Source organism: Orycteropus afer, unplaced genomic scaffold (genome assembly GCF_000298275.1).
Source record: "Orycteropus afer afer isolate SDZICR_OR568_19922 unplaced genomic scaffold, OryAfe1.0 scaffold00058, whole genome shotgun sequence".
Taxonomy (NCBI): domain Eukaryota; kingdom Metazoa; phylum Chordata; class Mammalia; order Tubulidentata; family Orycteropodidae; genus Orycteropus; species Orycteropus afer.
This window is the reverse complement of record NW_006921645.1, coordinates 10,398,212-10,418,663: the sequence shown is the minus strand read 5'-3', so window position 1 is coordinate 10,418,663 and position 20,452 is coordinate 10,398,212. Positions and strand designations below refer to the sequence as shown.

Genomic DNA, 20,452 nt, shown 5'->3' with positions numbered 1-20,452 from the left:
GTATATCTTTACGGAAGTAGATGCCCCAGTCTTCCTTCTGTGAAATGGCTGGTGGGTTTGAACTGCCAACCTTCTGGTTAGCAGTCAAATGCCTTAGGCACTACACCACCAGAGCTCCTTCACTCAAAACAGGCCCAGGCAATTTAGCACATAACCTTAACTACCACAGTGGGTGTCTTAGTTTGAGTTCTTTAGAGAAGCAAAACCAGTGAAGCTCATGTTATTAGTAGGTGCCTTCGAGTCAGTTCCAACTCATAGTGACGTTGTGTACAGCAGAACGAAACACTTCCCAGTCTTATGAGCTATCCTTACAATCTTTGCTATGCTTGAAACCATTCTTGGAGCCACTGTGTCAGTCCATCTCATTGAGGGTCTTCCTCTTTTTCGCTGACCCTCTTCTTTACCAAGCATGAAATCTTTGTCCAGGGAATGGTCCCTTCTGGTAACTTGACCACAGTACAAGAGATGACATCTGGCCATTGTCACTTCTTAATAAGGAGTGTTCTGCCTATACCTTTTCCAATGGCTATTCTCAGTTTTAAGGAGTGTTGTGGCTGTACCTCTAACAAGACAGATTTGTTTGTTCTTCTGGTAAAAATCAAACCCAACCCAACCCACTGCCATCAACTCAATTCTGACTTATAGCAATCCTCTATGGCAGAGTAGAACTGCCACTTGGGTTTTCAAGACTGTAAATCTTTATGGAAGCAGATTGTCTAGTCTTTTTCCGTTAGAGGGCTGGTAAGTTTGACCTGCTACCTTTTGTTTAACAGCTGAATGCTTAATCACTATGCCACCATAGCCCCTTGTTCTTCTGGCAATCTATAGTACATTCAGTATTGTTCACTGACACCACAATTCAAATGCATCACGTCTTCTGTGGTTTTCCTTATTCACAGGCCAGCTTTTCCTTGCATATGAAGCAATTGAAAATACAATGGCTTGGGTCAGGCATGCCTTAGTCTTCAAAGTGACATCTTTGCTCTTTAACACTTTAAAGAGGCTTTTAGTGGTAGAGTTACCCAATGCAATATGTAATTTGATTTCTTGACGGCTGCTTCTAGGGGTATTGATTATGGATTCACATAAAATGAAATCCTTGACAACTTCAATCTTTTCTGCATTTACCGTGTTGTTAGTGGTCCACTTGTGAGGATTTTCATTTTCTTTATGTTGAGGTATAATCCGTGCTGAATATTGTAATCTTTGGTCTTCATCAGTAAGTGCAAGTCTTCTCTTCTTTCAGCAGACAAGATTGAGTCATCTGCATATCACAGGTTGAATGAGTCTTCTCCAATACTGATGTCATATTCTTTTTCATATAGTCCATCTATTTGGATTGTTTGTTCAACATTCAGATTGAATGAGTATGCTGAAAGAGTACAACCCTGACACACCTCTTTCTGATTTTAAACAACGCACTGTCCACTTTTTCTATTCAAATGACTGCCTCTTGGTCTATGCCCAGGTTCCACAAGAGCACAGTTAAGTATTCTGGAATTCTCATTCTTCGTAATGTTATCCATAATTTGCTATGATTTACATAGTTGAATGCCTTAGCATAGTCAATAAAATACAGGTAAACATTTATCTGGTATTCTTTATTCAAGATCCATTTGACAGAAGCAGTGGTAGTCCTCATTCTATGTTCCCTTTGGTATCCAAGTTGAATTTCTAGGATTTTCCTTTTGATGTATGGCTGCAACTATTTTTGAATTATCTTCAGCAAAATTTTACTAGTGTGTGATATCAGTAATATTGTTTGATAATTTCTACATTCTGTTGGATTGCTTTCCTTTGGAATGGACATAAATGTGAATCTCTTCCAGACAGTTGGCCAGGTAGCTGTCTTCCAACTTTCTTGGTATAAACTAGTGAATGCTTCCAGCCTTGCATCCATTTGTTAAAACATCTCAGTTGGTATTCTGCCAGTTCCTTTGTTGCCACTTGCACTTTTTCCTTCAGTACCATTGGTTCTTGATCATATGCTACCTCCTGAAATGGCTGAACATTGACCAGTTCTTTTAGGCACGGTGACTGAGTATTCCATCCATCTTCTTTTGTGGCGTAGTGCCTAAGGCATTTGACTGCTAATCAGAAGGCTGGCGGTTCAAACCCACCAGCCACTTCTTGGAAGGAAAGTTGGGCAATCTACTTCTGTAGTGATACCGCCTGAGAAATGCAAGGAGGGTTCGCTATGAGTTGGTTCCGACTCCACGGCAGTGGGTTATATCATTTAATATTTTCCCCATAGCATCCTTCAATATTGTAACTCTAGGCTTGAGTTTTTTTCTTTAGTTCTTTCAGCTTAAGATTTTTGTTTTTCTAACTCTAAGTGTTTGCGCATTTCTTCATATTTCACTTTGTCTTGAGCTGCCCTTTGAAATTTTCTTTTAAGCTCTTTTACTTCATTTCTTCCATTTGCTTTAGCTACTCTCTGTTCAAGAGCAAATTTCAGAGTCTCTTCTGAGATCCATTTTGATCTTTTCTTTTCCTGTCTTTTAGTGACCTTTTGCTTTTTTCCATGTATGATGTCATCCTACAACTTGTTTGGTCTTCAGTCATTAGTGTTCCATTTGTCAAATCTGTTCTTGAGATGGTCTCTAAATTCAGGTGGGACATACTCAAGGTCATACTTTGGCTGTTATGGAATTGTTTTAATTTTCTTCAGCTTCAGCTTAACTTGCATATGATCAATTGATGGTCTATTGGCCCCTGGCCTTTTTCTGACTGATGATACTTATCTTCTCATTGTCCCTTTCCACAGTCTTAATTTATTTGATTCCTGTAAGTTCCACCTAGCAAAGTCCATGTATATATTTTATGTTTATGTTGTTGGAAAAAAAAGTAGTTGCAATGAATAAGTCATTGGTCTTAACAAAATTCTATCATGCCATCTCTGTCATCGTTTCTATCACTGAGGTGTATTTCTCAACTACTTTGTTGTCAACATCTGCACTCCAATCACTGGTAATTATACATGCATCTTAATTGTATGTTTGGTCAGTTTCATATTGTAGAAGTTGGTAAAACTCATCAGTTATTTAATCTTTAATTTTAGTGGTTGGTGTATAAATTTGAATAATAGTAGTGTTAACTGGTTGTCCTTATGGGCCTGTGGATATTATCCTATCACTAATAGCATTGTACTTCAGGGATAGATCTAGAAATGTTCTTTTAGATGATGAATGCGATACTATTCTTCTTCAATTTGGCATTCCCTGCATAGTAGATCATATGATTGTGTAATTCAAAATCATCGGTATCAGTCCTTTTCAACTCACTAATGCCTAGGATATTGATCTTTATGCATTCCATTTCATTTTTGACAACTTTTCAATTTTACTAGATTCATACTGTGTACTTGCCTTTTTCTGATTATTCTAATAAATGTTTGCAGCTGTTTCTTCTCATTCTGAGTTGTGACTTACCAGCAAATTAAGGTCCCCAGACCTTTACTCCATCCACATTATTAATGTCAACTCTACTTTGAGGAGCCAGTTCTTTCCCAGTTAATATTTTGAGTGCCTTCCTACCTGAGGGGATCATCTTCTAGCACTATATCAGACAGTGTTTCACTGCTATTAATACCATTTTTTTCAGAAATATACTGCCATGTTGTTCTTCCTAGTCATTCATATGTGTGTGTGTGTGTGTGTGTGTGTGTGTGTATAGAGAGAGAGAGAGAGAGAGAGACAGAAGAGAAGGAGGAGGAGGAGGAGGAGGAGGAAGAACAAGAGATAGTCAGATTAGATAGATAGATAGAAGATTTATCTCAAGGAAATTGCTCATGTAGTAGTAGAGCCTGGCAAGTCCCCTTTCCATAGGTCAGATGTCACACTTGATGCTTCTCCTGACTCACATAACTGGAGAGGCTGACGAATTCACAATTGGCTCGTCGGACATCAGGCTCCTAGCTCATAGGCTGTAGAGGCTGCTAAATCCCAAGGTTGGCAGACACTATGGCAGGCTGCTGCCTCAAGTTCCAGGAACCAGAGGTCGGATGATGACTAGCTGGATGCAGGATCCAGAGTGAGCAAAAAAGCCAGCAAGCTTGCCAGAATGTCTATATATATATAAAATGCTGGCCACATCCCTAAGTAAACTTCCTGTACAACTGATTTGCTGATCTTAACAGATTTTCTTGTAGATGTGATTACATTATATCAGCAAATGGAGGACAACTACATCATTACATAACTACCAAACCACTGAGACTCATGGCCTAGCCAAGATGATACATGACCTTAATTACCAAAGTGAATGTTATAATTCTACTGTTCAGTTGAAAAACTTAACGCTTAGAAAGGTTAAGTAACTGATTATAGGTCACTTAATGGCAGAGAGGCTTGACCATTTTTCTTTTAATATTGGGAATTAGCAAGTGTAGCTGTTGTAACACTGTACTAGCCTGTGTAGTTAGACAAAAACAAATCCAAGTTATGCATATTGAAGATGAAAAACAGTAATTGTTGGTTATAGGTAACATTTGTACCTGTAGAAATTCCAAAGCACCGTACAGATAACTTATTACAAGTAGTAATGAAAGTTTAATAAAGTTAATCCAATCAGTATAGATAAGAATTGTGTGTCTTTATACCAGTATATGTTTAAAAATGTAAAAATAATATTTCTAATAGCATAAAAATGTAACTAGAAAGAAGAGTTGTGAATGATATCTGTGGAGAAAATAATAAAATAATAAAACTTTAGAAATGTTAAAGATTAAATGAGTAGAGAGAAGTATCATGTTCATGAGTTAGAAGACCAAATAGTTTAAGTTGTCTGTTGTATATTCATCAGTAGACTCAGTACGAAAAATAAAAAACAAAAAAAACCCCCAGCAAACTCACTGCCACTGAGTCGATTCCAACTCATAGCGACCCCTTTTGGGTTTCTGAGGCAGTAAATCTTTATGGAAGTAGATTGCCCAGTCTTTCTTCCATGGAGTGGCTGGTGGGTTTGAACTACCAAACTTTTCTGGTTAGCAGTCAAATGCTTTAGGCACTATGCCACCAGACTCAGTATGGTCCGGTTAAAAATCACTACCTTTTTTTTAGAACTTGACAAAATGATTCTGAAACTTATATGGAAGTATAAAATACTAAGAATTGCAAAAGATTCTTATAGAAGGACAGGGTGGGATAACCTGTTCTATTGGATAGCAAGGCTTCTGAAGGTTAGATAATTTGTTATTACTGGAAGATTAGACAAATATCTGAATGCAACAGAGTTTATAGCATAAATAGATCCACATATATTTGGATGCTTGATTCATGATAAAGTGCCATTGCAAAGCTATGGAGAAAGATTGACGCCCTTTTCCATAAACAGTATTTCACACCAGAACCCCCCTCTTAAAAAAAAAAAAGTCTCCTGTGTGTGCTATCAGGAGGTCTAGTGGCATAGTGCCTAAGACATTTGACTGCTAACCAGAAGGTTGGTGGTTTAAACCCACCAGTTGTTCCATGGAAGGAAGATGGGGCAATCTACTTCTGTAAGGATTTACCACCTTGGAAACCCAGTGGAGGTTGCCGTGAATCAGAATCGACTGAGTGGCAGTGAGTTTGGTTTTTTTTGGTTTATGTGTGTGATCTATGTTATATGTGCGGGTATGTTACATATACGAGCACATTTCATATGAAAAAATAGTGTTTTTTAAAAAATGGCTTTATTGAGATACCATTCACATACCACATAGTATTACCTATTTAAACTGTATAATTCAGTGGCTTTCAGTATATTTACATAGTTGTACAACCATCACTTTAGTCAATTTTAGAACATTTTCATTACACCAAAAAGAAACCTTCTAGATTTTAGCTGTCACTCCATAGCCCTCCCATCTCCTGCAACTCTTGGCAACTACTATTCTACTTTCTGTTTCTATAAATTTGCCTATTATGGACATTTCTTATAAATGGAATGTTACAATATATGGCCTTTTGTGTCTGGCTTCATTTGTTCAGCACATTGTTTTCAAGGTGCATCCTTGTTGACACATGCATCAGTACTTCATGCCTTTTTTTGCCAGATAATATTTCATTATTTGCAAACATCAAATTTTATTTCTTCAACTTTTGGTTATCGTAAATAATGCTGCTATAAACATTCATGTACAAGTTCTTATGTGCACATATGTTTTCATTTCTCTTGGTTATATGCTTAGGAGTAGAGTTCCTGGATCATATAAATGTATGTTTAACCATTTGAAGAACTGCCAAACTGGTCTCCAAAGAAGCTGCATCATTTTACATTCCCACAAGCAATTTATGAGCATTCTGCTTTCTCCATATACTCACCAACACTTGTCATTTTGTGACTTTTTTTTTTTTTTTTTTTTTACTCTATTGATCCTAGAGAAGGTGAAGTGGTTTCAGTGTGCATTTTTCTGATGACTAATGATGTCAAGCTTCTTGTGCTTATTGGCCATTTGTAAGGAGCTCTGGTGGCACAGTGCCTAAGGCATTTGACTGCTGTTCTGGTTGCCTAGTACTGCTGTGACAGGAATATACCACAAATGGGATGGCTTGAACAAACAGGAGTTTATTCTCTTACAGTTTGGAGGCTTTAAGTCCAAGTTCAAAGTGCCAGGCTCTAGGGGCTGGGTGAAAACCCCTCAACCTTGGGCTTCAGCTCTGCCTCCTGCTCCTGGCTCACTGAACCTAGAGGCTTTTCTTCACTCAGACAGCTGCTAGCTGCTGAGGCCGACAAGCCCAGGGTTGACAAATAAAAAGGCATAGTCCTGATGTTACCAAACCACTTGGCAAGCCATTAATTCAAGTCCATTGAAAGTCCAGGGTCGGCAGAGCATAGCAGGCTGCTGAACAATGACACGGCTACTTGCAAGGTTCTAAGCATACCATAAGCTAGAGACCATTCCCCAAGGCTTCTCCTTATATACTGGAAGCAGACCATATCTCTAAGGCAGCTTACTCAACTGCTCATAGTAGATTCCACCATAGAGTTGATTACCAGGCTCATCATGGGGAATACTACTCCAACTGCCCAGCCACTCAACCAGGCCCAGCCAAGTTGACACACAAACTGAACTACCACAACTGCTAACCAGAAGGCTGTCAGTTCAAACCCACCAGGCACTCTGTGGAAGGAAGCTTAGGCAATCTACTACTGTAAAGATTTACCACCTCGGATATCCAATGGGGGTTGCTGTGAGTTGAAATCTGCTCGATGGCAGTGTTTTTTTTTTTTTTTTTTTTATTTTGCATTGGCCATTTGTATAGCTTACTTGGAGAAATGTCTGTTTGGCTCCTCTCTAAATTTTTTAATTGGGTTATTTATATATTTTATTCTTGAGTTATAAGAGTTCTTTATGTACTCTTGATGCTATAAACTTAGCAAATACATGACTTATACATATTTTCTCCTTTTGTAGGTTGTCTTTTCATTTTCTTGATAGTGCCATTTGAAGCTGAATAGTTTTAAATTTGAATTCCATTCGATTATTTTTCATTTTGGTTGCTGTGCTTTAGGTATCTGTTAATACAGTCTTTGAGTATTTTTGAAAAGGATTTCTTTATATTACTTTGTATTAAGACATAATCATGCTACAATTACTTTGTTAGAATTTAAGACTGATAAAAATTATTATATGGAGCAGTTTTTATAATTTTGTTTTTCTTTTTTAATTTTCCCTGGTAATTTTCTTATAGTTCTATAGTATCAACCCTCCTTGCCCTTATGGATGGATTAGATAATAGGGGCGAAATTGTTGTTATTGGTGCTACAAACAGACTTGATTCTATAGATCCTGCACTCAGGAGACCTGGTCGTTTTGACAGAGAATTCCTTTTCAACTTGCCTGATCAAAAGGTGAGAGTTTTTTTATTTGATATATATTTATGTATAATTTGATTGTGAAGCACATACATACTTTAAGAGTAGTATTTTATGAATTTTCATTGTTTAAATTTTGCGCTTATGGGATACCTTAGTTAACACTTTATAAAAGCCCTTAAAATGTAGTGACTGAACAGTTTATTCCTTTTCTACTAATAGTTATTAGAAGGTTTATAATTTTTAGGAAGAGGAAAACTCTTGCTTAGGTTACTATAGATGTTAATGTGCTCTAGTTCTTTAGTTCTCCAGATTATATTGTTTTATATGACAGGTCATGTTTCTGTGAAAGTGCATGTAACCAAAATGGCTTTGTTCCCATAAAAATAATATTCTTATAGAGTGTTGGTGGGTTAACAAATAATATCCTACATTTCCATAGAAATGACCACAAAAGCCTAACTCACTTCTGTCGTGTTGTTACTGACTCATAACCCCTCCTTGGGTTTCCGAGGTGGTACCTCTATGAAAGTAGATTGCCCAGTCTTCCTTCCAAGCAGTGGCCGGTGGGTTTGAAACCACCAGTCGTCTGGTTAGTAGTCAAATGCCTTAAGCACTATGCTACCAGAGCTCCCATGTAGCATTGTATTTAATTAGAAACAACAAAAGTCATGCATTATAGTGTAATATTTTTCAAAGGGTGTATAATTAAAACAAGACAGTATATAGTTATTGATTATGTAAAATGTTATTTCATATGGTACAAATAGTTCTTTTTTTGTTTGTGGGGCACTGAGTGTATGTTGATGGTGGTAGAATATTTTGGAAAGGATGACATAAAAAATGTCATCAATTAAAAAAAAATTCTTTTTTTCTTAGTTTTATATAAAATTTTTATTAGTTTCTGTTTAGCCAAATTAATATTTGAGTGAGTCTTCACTCAGAATTCAAATTTGAGAAGGAGGGACATATCCAGAAGATATATTAAAACCAAAAAACCAAACTTACTGCTGTTGAGTCGGTTCCAACTCATAACATCCCCTCCTTGGGTTTCCAAGGCAGTATCTTTACGGAAGTAGATTGTCTATCATCCTTCGGAGGAGTGGCTGGTGGGTTTGACCCACCAGCCTTCTGGTTATATTACATATGGATATATGCTTGTTATTCCTGTAAGTCTTTGATCTTAGATCTTTATGTGAAATGGTTTATGTCCATATATATGAAAAGGTTACTGACAGAGAAGACTGTAGGGAAAGCAAGGCAATGGCTTCCCTGTGCAGAGTAGCACTACCTCAGTTTGTTATCAGTCTGCATAACCACCAGCATTTGTCTCAGATTTGGATTGACAGTCATTTACAGCCTTTAAATTGGTACCAAGTTTAACTAGCTTTGTCAGGATAGGAAACAGCATTAACAGCATCATTTTCATTGCTTAATTGTAACTTCATAAGTTGTACTGATACACAGAGATGTGCCTAGGTGTAGAAGACAAGGTTGGCATGATTGCAGTCTCTTTCACATGAGGAATCTATCGTGTTTGGGACATCTAATAATGGTCTAGGAGCACCTTTAGGACCTATCATTATAGTGCTTAGTTTTAAGAGACATAGCTAGCATTTATTTTAGCTTAGGAAAGCAAATGAATAATTTTGTGAAGGAGAAACAGCATAAAGCTAGTTCTTATGAGGGGGAGGTCAAATATATCCCTGCTTTCCTCCTTCTCCATTATTTCTGATACCAGCTGTTCTTCCCAAGGTACTCTTTTCCTCTGTTGGGTTTGATAATTCATTGTAACATTTTACAGAGCTCATGGACTATACTTATGATTATGTGATTTATTAAAGTAAGAAGTTAACAGAATACAGTTGAAGTTCAGTGTCAGGAAGAGACATAGGCAAGATCTGGAAAGGTCCCCAAAGTGGAGGACACGGCCCTGCCTTTGGACAGATTTTGGCCAGTCAGTCCTTGGAGCAGAAATGCTCCCTGCCTCCTTCTGGCCTTTGCTGCTGCTGCTTCTCTTAGCTGGCAGGCTGCCTTGTTTTTCTTTGCTGGCCAGTGTGCCTGGCGCTGCTCTTTTGGTGGATACCACTTCTCTTGGTGGGCACTGCTTCCCGGCCATGTCTCTGTCGACTGGCACTGCTTTTAGCTGACACAGCTCTTAATTGACACACAGCTCTTATCCAGCTCAGGGAGGGCCTTCAGTGCCTGGCTTCAGCATCTCAAAGGTATGCATCAGTTCCTCTTGACTCTTTGTCATGCAGAATGTTCCTGAACTTCTGTGTTCCAGGGTTTTTATAAGCTAGTCCACATCCCCTTTGGCAGACCTTTGTTGTCAGTTACTTTTTCTGTTACAAGGTAGGCTTGCCTCAGGGGTAGTCAACAATTCAGGAAATCCCTTAAGTTTTCTTCCAAGAACTGAGAACAAATTTGCATAAGGTAGATTCCACACACTGCAGAAGGCCATTGGCTTGGTTTCCAAATTGTCTTCTATATATCCTAGTCACGTAGACCTGAAGGTATTTGCCAGTTCATGGCCCTTACAGTTTAGATACAGTCCACAAATGAGGGATTTAGCAGTAAACAGTGTCTAGAATAGTAATATTCAATTGAATTTTCTGTGAGGATGGAAATATTCTATATTTGCGCTATCCATTCAGTAGTGCCCAGTGTAGTAACTACTAGCCACCTGTGACTATTGAGCACTGGAAGTGTGACTAGTATGACTGACGAACTGAATTTTCAGTTTTAATTAGTTTAAAATTTAAATATCATATATGGTTTACCATATTGTACAGCATGGATCTGGAACAAAGCTTTCCATATTTATTTTTAACTTTCTACATTTCAAAGAAACTGTGCTTTGAAATGGTATACCTAAAGTCATCTTCCCAGCCCTGGGTCTAAGGAAAAGGCCTAGCCCACTTGTTAACTTTTTTCATTAGATAGTATTTAAGGTCAAGAGACTAGATGAGATTACTAAGTCTTCTGGTTTAAGGAGCAAAATAGCAAGCTAAGAGAAAACTAGGACAGTGTCTTAGAAATGCAGAGTCTTACTGCATAAATAAGTAAATGTCTTAGAAAAGCAAGCAAAGAAAATGTGTCAAGGAGGAAAGTGTGATTAACCGTGATCAGATAAGGACTGAGAATTGGCTGTTGTATTTAGCCTGTGGAGGTCATTTGAACCTTTTGAGATCAGTTTTAGTTAGTTGTAGATGCAAAAGCTTGACTGGAGTAGGTTTAGTTTAAGGGAGAATGGGAAAGGAGGAATTGGAGACAATCAAAATGTAGGGTAAGTTTTAAAGAATTTTGCTATAAAGAGAAACAAAAAGGCAATAGATAATGGAGGAAGTAGGAACAAGAGACGATGTTTTGTTAAGATGGGAGAAATATCAGCTTGAAGTGATCCAGCAGAGAAGGAAATATTAGTGAAGAAATTGAGAAGAGAGATTTATAAAAGAAGTATCCTTAAGTAGGCAAGAGGGGTAAATGTCCTGGATAGTTCATTTGTGATAATAGGGAGAAGACAGAGTATATAGATGCACATGCTGATAGGTGTGTAGATTTGGTGTGGGAATCATTGGAAGTTTTCTTCTGATTTCTTCAGTTTTCTCAGTGAATGAGGAAGCAAGGACATCAGCTGCATGTAAAGATAGAGAAAGTATAAACTAATATGCTGGGAGAAAGGCATAATGAATGGCCTAGATAAGTTGTTGTTGTTGTTATGCGCCTTCAAGTTGGACCCGACTCATAGCAACCCCTCCTTGGGTTTCCGAGGCAGTATCAGTGGTAAGGGCTGAAGTAAGAGGACCCATTTGGGTCATTAAGGTAATCCTGTGGTTTGCACTATGGAATACTATGACCTTTTGTATTGAACCAGTAAAAGATTTTAAATATAAAACCTTTCCAAACCTTGCCCCTGTGCCTCTTCCTGATGCTGAATCTGAGTTGCGTCTGGTTAACTTTTAGTTATATCCTGTTAACTACCCTAATTATTTTGTTAGCTCTTTGTCAGCATAAGATAGTACATAATCTATTTTGTACAGAAATGCTTGTTAATTTCTTTTCCTTTTCGCCATTACCATTATTATTATTAATATCACGTGTATGTGCATATTTGTTAAACCTGAAAAACGAGGGTTTGAATTTGCCTTTGACCCTTCTTGGATTGTTAGAGGAAGCCATATGACTTACTATTCTATATGCTATACAGAATAAAATGTATAATGCAATGTTTCTTGATTTAAATAATTTCTTCTTTATTCTGTACTTTTTTTTGTTATGATGAAAGAAGCTCTGATTAGGTTATATCAGAAAAGTGCATGTTGTTGTTGTTGTTAAGTGCCGTCGAGTCGTTTCCGACTCATAGCGACCCCATGCACAGCAGAACGAAACACTGCCCGATCCCGCGCCAGCCCCACAATCCATGCTATACTCGAGCCCATCATCGCAGCCACTGTATCAATCCATCTCCCTGAAGGCCTCCCCCTCTTTCGTCGACCCTCCACCCTACCAAGCATGACATCCTTCTCCAGGGAATGGTCCCTTCTTACAACATGACCAAAATAGGTGAGACGAAGTCTGGCCATTCTTGCTTCCAAGGAGCATTCTGGCTGCACTTCCTCCAGGACAGATCTGTTAGTTCTTTTAGCAGTCCACGGTACTTTCAGCATTCTTCGCCAGCACCACAACTCAAAAGCATCCACTCTTCTTTGGTCTTCCCTATTCATTGTCCAGCTCTCACATGCATACCAGGCGATTGGAAATATCATGGCTTGTGTCAGGCGCACCTTAGTCCTCAAGGAGATATCCTTGCTCCTCAGCACTTGAAAACAGTTCCTTTGCAGGAAAAGTGCATAGCACTAAAATATCTTAGAGACCCAGAGTTCAGTTTAAGGTCTGACAATGACTTTCTGACCATAGGTACTTTGTTTTTCCAAAGCTTGTTTACTTATTTTATTAAAATGAGAGGATAAGAATAGATCTTTTTTGAGGTATGTCCATAGTTTAAAAATTTTTAATCTATTAAAAAAGCTAATGACATCTATTTGAGTTATTTTTCCTCTTCTATGTCAGTCTTTATTTTTTTTCTTTTTTATTGACTTGGGTGAAAATTTACAGAACAGATTCATTCTCCATTCAGCAGTTCACACACATTTTATTTCATGACATTGATTACAATCCCTACAATGTGACAGCTTTCTTCCCACTTCCTCCTTGTAGTTCCCTTTTCCCTGTGTCCCTCTTTCCTGTGCAATCCTGCCTCTAGAGCTTTCTCCCTGCACAAATGCTGCCTTTCTGATCTCTCATGGTTGATTGTTCTAAGGAGTGAAACCCCCTGGTGTGGTTGTTACTCTTAGAGTTCTGTCTGTTGTTTGGCTGAGGGTTAAACCACTGGAGTGAGTTCATTTCCAACCTGAAGGGTGATTAGGGGCCATAGTCCCCTGTGACTCGTTTCACTAGTCTCTGTCCAACCAGTAATCCCTGTCTTTTTTTGTGATTTAAAATTTTGTTCTACGTTTTTCTCCCACTCTATCCAGTATCTCCAATTTTGATCCTTTCCTGAGTGGTTGGCATTGGTAGCCAGGCACCATTTAGTTCTTCTAGTCTCAGAGTTATGTAGGCTGAGGTTTCCATGGTCCACAAGTCCCTTGGACTAACAGTTGCCATGCATCTTTGATTTTCTTCACTCTCCTTTGTTCCAGATGAGGAAAGACCAAAGGTTGCATCTTAGATGACCGCTCATAAGCTTTTAAGACCCTTGTCGCTACTCACCAAAGATGTAAAACAATGTTTTTGTGTACCTTGTTGTGCCAATTGAGCTTGATGTCCCATGGTCCTGAGCCCAAAGACCCAAGAGCTTACTCCCTCAAAGGTGCTTGGTTGTGACTAAGAAGTTATCTTAAATTTGCTCCATTACCTCTGTTATGTATATGGACATTTTTATAGCACATATAATACATATGTAGAAATATCATCTGCCAACCTGTGTATGGTTATGGGTACATTACTGTTCATCTGCCCATATCTGATCATCCTACCTGTCTGCTAATGTATCCGGCTGCAGATTAATGTTAGTTATTACTGATAATGCAGTGTTGTGCATGTAATAGTGTTTACCTTTGTTGTCTGTACCTCTTGTGCACCTCATCATGTTTTCCTATTCTTTACTGATATTGTGCTGTGGGTGTATTGCCTTTCCCCTTCACCCAAATCAATACACGTCTCTTAACTAGCTAGCAGTTTTCCCTACCTTCCCTCTCATCTCTGGTATGGTGTGTTAAAGTCTCCTGCTACATGGTAAAATTGTCTGTTTCTCCTGTCAATTCATTAATGTTTACTTTATGTGTTTGAGAGTTCTTTCAATGGATGCATAGATATCTCTTATGGTATGTCCTCTTGGTCTTTTGTCCTTTTTATTATCATATAATGTCCTTCCTTGTCCCTTATGCTGGTTTTTGCCTTCAGATCTATTTTATCAGAAATTAACATTGCTACTCCTGTTCTTTTTTGATTGCCACTAATCAGTAAGATATTACTGTCTTGGTTATAATTTGCTAATTTTTTTAAAGCATGGACAAGCTCAGGGAATAGTGTTGAGGGAACAGGTATACTCAAGTTTAAAGAATGTTGTTTTTTCACCCAAAGAAGGCAAACTTGGAAAAGAGTATTGATCTGAGTCTTAGTGGTAGTAGTATTAGTTGATGTGGGTTCTTATACTTACATGTTTACCGTGGGAGAAAAAGAAAATTCAGTTTAATTTGGAACCAAATTCAAAATTTTGATTATACTATACTGTCAGATTTTAGAGTAGAGGATGCTAATTTGAAAAAAAAAAATTCAAGGTAAAATTGTTTAACCTTTGATTTTTTCAATGAATTCAATAATGTTTATTGAAATAATCTTATATTAAATGTAAAAGTATAAATTAACTTACAGAATGTAATATTATGCATTATATTTCTGTACTTAATTGAATATATTTTCAAATTAAATATTTTGAAAAAATTTTAAATGACTTGTCAGTGTAGCTCATTGTTTAGTCATAATATCTTATGCATATGATAGGGCCAAAAGTTCTGTTAATCCTCAATATATAGTTGTATAAAAGTTATGAATATTACGTCATTGTTGTTCGTTGCCATCAAGGTGACTCCAACTCGTAGTGACTCCATGTAAAGTAAGATGAAATGTTGCCCCATCCTGTGTCATCCTCACAGTCATTGCTATGATTGGACCCATTGTTGCAGCCACTGTCAGTCTATCTCCTTGAGGGTCTTCTTTTTCATTGACTCTCTAAATACAAAGTTATATAGAAGTTATGAATATTATAACTTGCTAAATTTCTAATTCATTTATTTTAAAATGGTAAAAAATTATGTGGCAGAAAAGTACAGTTTAGTTTTGAGTTTTAGACCTAGAGCAATAACTTAATGTGCCACTAGTCAAGTGGTTTTCATCTGTCTGGACTTTAAATGTCTGAGTTTGTGAAAGAGACAATATTTCTACTACATATCTCGTATGATTATTGTGGGAACAGATTTAATGTGAGTGCCAAGGTGTTTACATTTCTTTTAAAATAAACATTTTTTTTTTGAAGTATGATTTAGTTAAAATTTGTTCCAGCTAATGTTTTGGAAGGGATTGATGATAATTTATTTACCTGTACTTTTCTTCTTAGGCAAGAAAACACATTTTACAGATACATACCAGGGACTGGAATCCAAAATTGTCAGATGATTTTTTAAGTGAATTGGCTGAAAAATGTGTTGGTGAGTGCTATTATTTAAGTTTTTTATTGTCATCGTTTTTTCTGGTCAGCTTCCCTCTCCCCTTATGTTTGGAATATGGATGAATATAGCTGTGTTTTGATTGTGCAGATTGCTCTGCCTTTATCTTTAAAAATTATTTTAAATATTTCACTTAAAGTATGATTAATTCTACTTAGAATTTTAGCCGCCACTAGGTGTTTGAGTAGCAAAGCTCAGTAGTAATATGCCTTTTATTGAGTGCTTGGTATCCATAATATGACATGAAAAATATTAATTTATATACAATGTCTCCTTTCAGGAATTTTCTCTTCTCAGAAATTTTACTGAGAAAATTAAGCTTAAGCTTGAGAGAGAATGGTCCATGTCAAAGGCAGGACAATAGTCTTTTGTTTCGCAGATTACAGAGTGGGTTCATCTTCATGCATGTGGTACAGAAAAGTGTTGGGTGGTAGGGGTCTTCAAAGAAAATAATCAGTGACATCGGCTAATATTTCCCTTCCTCCTCAAAAACCAAAACTTTCCAATGTAATGTTAAATTATTCACAGGGTGGAAACTTTCCCCACAGAGTGAATGAACACTACTGCCCTAAACAAACATGGTGAGAGTTTTTTACATATATAGATGATCATACACAGGAGATGGAATTCAAGACTTTGGCTCTAATTAGGTCTGCAATGAAAATGGATGGAATATTAAGCAATTGAATGCACACACAAGCATTTTTCCTTTACTCTTTTCCCCTCTTTTGTCCATTTTCTTCTCATTCTCTCAAAACTATAAATAAAAATCTCTCTCCATGAAATTTAAGCATTATGAAAAAAATCCCCAAAATATATACACTAACAATCAACAGTCTACTTGGGAAAACTTTAAAGTTACCAAAACCAAAAAGAACAAATTAGTTAAAAAATCATTATGATCCACCATCAAATAATTAAAACTTAAATAGTACATTAGTCCATTCAGTTAGCTACATCCGAATTATCCTCTTCATCCACAGGGACTTCCATCTCCGAAGCAGCATCCCTCAGCTTTTGAACCACAAAGACCTCGACATCTTCTGGTGAGGATAAAACGTAAATCTCCAGCACTACTTCAGTTTAAGCTTTGCCTGGTATAAGAGAGCATGCGCCAAACCCATTTCATGTAAATTTGGCTTGACCTTTGCAAAGCCTTGTGCTGCTTTATGGGAGAGGGTGGTATTTGGTATAAAATCCAGTCTTTTCCCTTTTTGAAATTGACCCCTCTTGTCTCCTGCTACTTTTATGATCTTAATGTGCTACATCAGACTGGGAAATTTTTATAGGTTTTTCTGTGATTTTGTCACAGAATAGTCCTTAATTGAAATAAGCAATAATTTTGGAAATTCCCTAAAAAACAGATCTTTAAAAATTACTATTACCCTTCTTACCATCTGAAATATTATACACTCTAAATACTTAGTTTCCTTTTATATTTCCAAAGGCCAGTACTTTTTATTTTTCCAAGTCATTTATTTTAGCTTTTAGTCACTTTCTTAAGTTTTCAGTTTCTCAAGACATGATTTCTTGTAAGACCGAAAACCTGTCTCTTGCCTTTTTTTTGGAGGGGGTTGTAGAACCTGCTTTTCTACCATTTTCCTTCTGGAGAGTGACATAAAAATCCATTATAATTAAATTACTTCTGGTTTTGGTTGTGACATTTGCTCCATTTAAGAAACCAGTTCATGTAAAATAGAAAATTAAAAGCAGGTCTTCAAACAAGAGTAAAATAGTTTTAAATCTGTTAGAAACTTATCAGTTTATGAATCCCAGACATATTTGAATGTGTATTTATTGGTACAGTTCAGTGAAATTTATGCTGAACAAAATGTGTGTAGTCTTGATGAATAACTGCAAGATAAGTAACCTCTTTTCAGAGGTTATGGGTTTGGTAACTTTTGCCTTGAAAAAATTCCAAAGAACTTAAGAGGTTTTGTAGGCACAACAGATGTGATTCTCAAGTAGTGAAAAATTTCCTCAGTAACATACATTGATGCAATTCATAGACGTTGATGTTATGTTGGTATCCACAAACATTTGCACAGATAGTAGGAGCTTAAGGTTAATGTGGAGCTCAGACCTACTCATATTTGCGTATTCCACTTTCACTAAGAGGGCTGAAACTGTGGATACATACCAATATTGAGCTTTCTGTCTTTTGGGTGTTTGTTTTGCTTGATATTGTACTCAAAAAATGACTTCATAAAATTTTGTTATAACACTATTTCTTTGTGACCTAACCTCTGAATACCTGTGTTTTTAATCTTTCGGAAAAAATTAGCTATGATTATGATTTGTTTTTAATTTTGTTTTAGAGTCTACCAAAGGGAAGTATTTTAATTCAGTAGTTCTCAAGTTTTTTATTGTGTTGGAATCCTAAAGCTTTTACAAAATACACACTTATGATCTCAGACCCCTAGAGATTTTGATTTAATATATTTGTCATAGGGTCTGGGTATTTGTATTTTTGCTAGAGTTGCATTGTTTATTCTGATGGATGTTCAGTGTTGAGTACCACAGCTATAAAGCAGTAATTCTTATTCACAAACGACTGTAAAGATATTTCCTGTCTTTACAGTCTGTTGGTTGTGATCCATGTGAAAATTTATATGTTGAAATGTGGTCTGTTATTGTTGGTAACTTTTTAATTACTTGGAAGAAATTAGGAAAAAATGAAGAATATGTCATTATATATGTAATTAACATTATTATTATTACATCAAACATAAATGTTATAGGTTACAATTATGACATAAAATGCTCTTTTTTATTTTCTTTCACTGTTTCTGTTAACTTTTTTATTATGATTTGGTGAAAGTTTATGGAGTACATTTGTTTTTCATTCAACAGTTCATAGACATTGATTGCAGTGCCCACAGTATAACAGCCCCCTTCCCACTTCTTCCCTGTGGTTACCATCACCATTTACCTTTGTCTTTCTTTCCTATCCATTCCTGCCTTCTGAGGTTTTTCCCTGAGCAAATGCTACCCTTCTGATCTCTTGTGGTTGATTAATTAATTAGTTAATTAATTAAGGAGAGCCTACCTCCTGGTGGTAAAATGCTTTTTGTTGTTGTTGTTGTTAAGTGCCGTCAAGTCAGCCCTGACTCATAGCGACCCCTCCTTGGGTTTCCGAGGCAGTATCACTACGGAAGTAGGATTGCCCAACCTTCCTTCCGAGAAAATGCTTTTTAGTAACTGTTATTATTTTTTTTTTTGTCTTAAATATTTCTGAACTTTTTTTTTTAAAAAACTTAGGCTTTTGCGCTTGATATAGGACCTTGTAGTATGTTCAGTGACTCTCTATATACTTTTAAAGAAAAATAAAGAAATGTGATTATTTATATCATATAAAGATCATAGTTTATTCTTTGCTTCCTCTTAGGTGAAGGACAGAATTCACATGCTTTAATCACACCCATGATTGTTTTGTTAGCTTGTTGTAACTTTTTTTTTTTTTAATTGTGATTTGGGTGAAGCTTGTTATTACTTTGAGTTCGTGTTTATCATCATTTTGTTGAACTAATGAATGTAGCAGATGTTTGCCACCAAAACAAAACAAATTAAAACAAAAAAAACCAAAGCTAAAACCACTGCCATTGAGTTGATTTAGGCTTATAGTGACCCTCATTGGGTTTCTAAGGCAGTAAATCTTTATGGAAGTAGATTGCCTCATAGTCCTGTGGAACACCTGGTGGTTAACAGTCAAATAAATGCCTTAGGCATTTATTGTATATGACACCACTGCACTACACTACCACCAGACCTCCTGTTTGCTACAGGAAAGATATTTTTTTTCAGGTTTATCTCCTGAGAAATGAAAAATAAAATGAGAACCCAGTGGTAAATTTGGTTAATCTGAAGAGTAATAGATTTCCTAATAGAACAGTATTAATGCTTAATCTGTTTATAGGTTTCTGAATTAAATTCTTAGAGGTTATATCAGGCTATTCCTTAACTCTGAATAAATCTTACTTAAATAATTCAGTATTTTTGTGTATTTTTTCATAATTCTCAATGATAATTTTGCTCACAATATTTAGTTTGGTTTAATAATGAAAGAATAGGTTTCTTAGAAAAGAAAAGTAAAAGCCTATTAGATATAATTTGGGACCTCTGGTGGCATAGTGACTAAGGCATTTGACTGCTAACCATAAGGCTGGCAGTTCAAACCCACCAGCCACTCCTTGGAAGGAAGATTGGGCAATCTACTTCTATAGAGATACCGCCTTGGAAACCCAAGGAAGGGTCTCTATGAGTTGAATTGACTCAACAGCAGTGAGTTTTTTTTTTTTTTTTTTGAGATATAATTTCTCCACTTTACTTTTTTTTGTGGAACATTTTATTGTGGTTTGGGTGCAAGTTTAGTGTAAATTTGTTTCCCATTCAACAATTTATATACATTTTGTTTCATGGTATTAGTTGCAGTCCTCTCACTGTAACAGCATTCTTCCCACTTCTTTCCTGGGTTCCCATTTCCATTTGCCCATCGTTTTTGCCCTTTTCTGCCCTCTGAGCTTTGTTTCTGGGCAAGTGCTGCCTGTTTTGATATCGTATGGTTGATTTTTCTGAGGAGCATCCGTGTTTCTTATGAGTGCTATTGTTTATTTTATAGGCCTATTGTTTGACTATAAGGCGATCTCCAGGATTAGGTGCTGTTTCAGGTTTGAAGGGACCCTATTTTTGAGTTAGCAAAAAAGAAAAATTATTCCTGTCAAGAGATTGAGTCTCCTACTCAGGTGCAAAAACAAATAGAGCAAATTAGACTGAACCTTCTCTAGGCACTGAGCTTGCAAGGAAAGGAGTAACCTTCTGTGGATTTTTTTTTTCTTCCTTTCTTTCTCTTTTTTTCTTTTAACCATTCC

The 20,452-nt window shown here is 36.6% G+C and overlaps 1 protein-coding gene across 1 annotated transcript in view; it reads left to right on the top strand.

Annotated features, from left to right (window-relative positions):
* ATAD2B (ATPase family AAA domain containing 2B) overlaps window positions 1-20,452 on the top strand; it is a 262,920-nt gene that overhangs the window by 122,849 nt on the left and 119,619 nt on the right. The window contains exons 14-15 of the mRNA XM_007939264.2: window positions 7,674-7,833; window positions 15,476-15,566. Of these exons, the coding sequence (XP_007937455.1) occupies window positions 7,674-7,833; window positions 15,476-15,566 (251 nt within the window). The remainder of the gene's footprint in view (window positions 1-7,673; window positions 7,834-15,475; window positions 15,567-20,452) is intronic.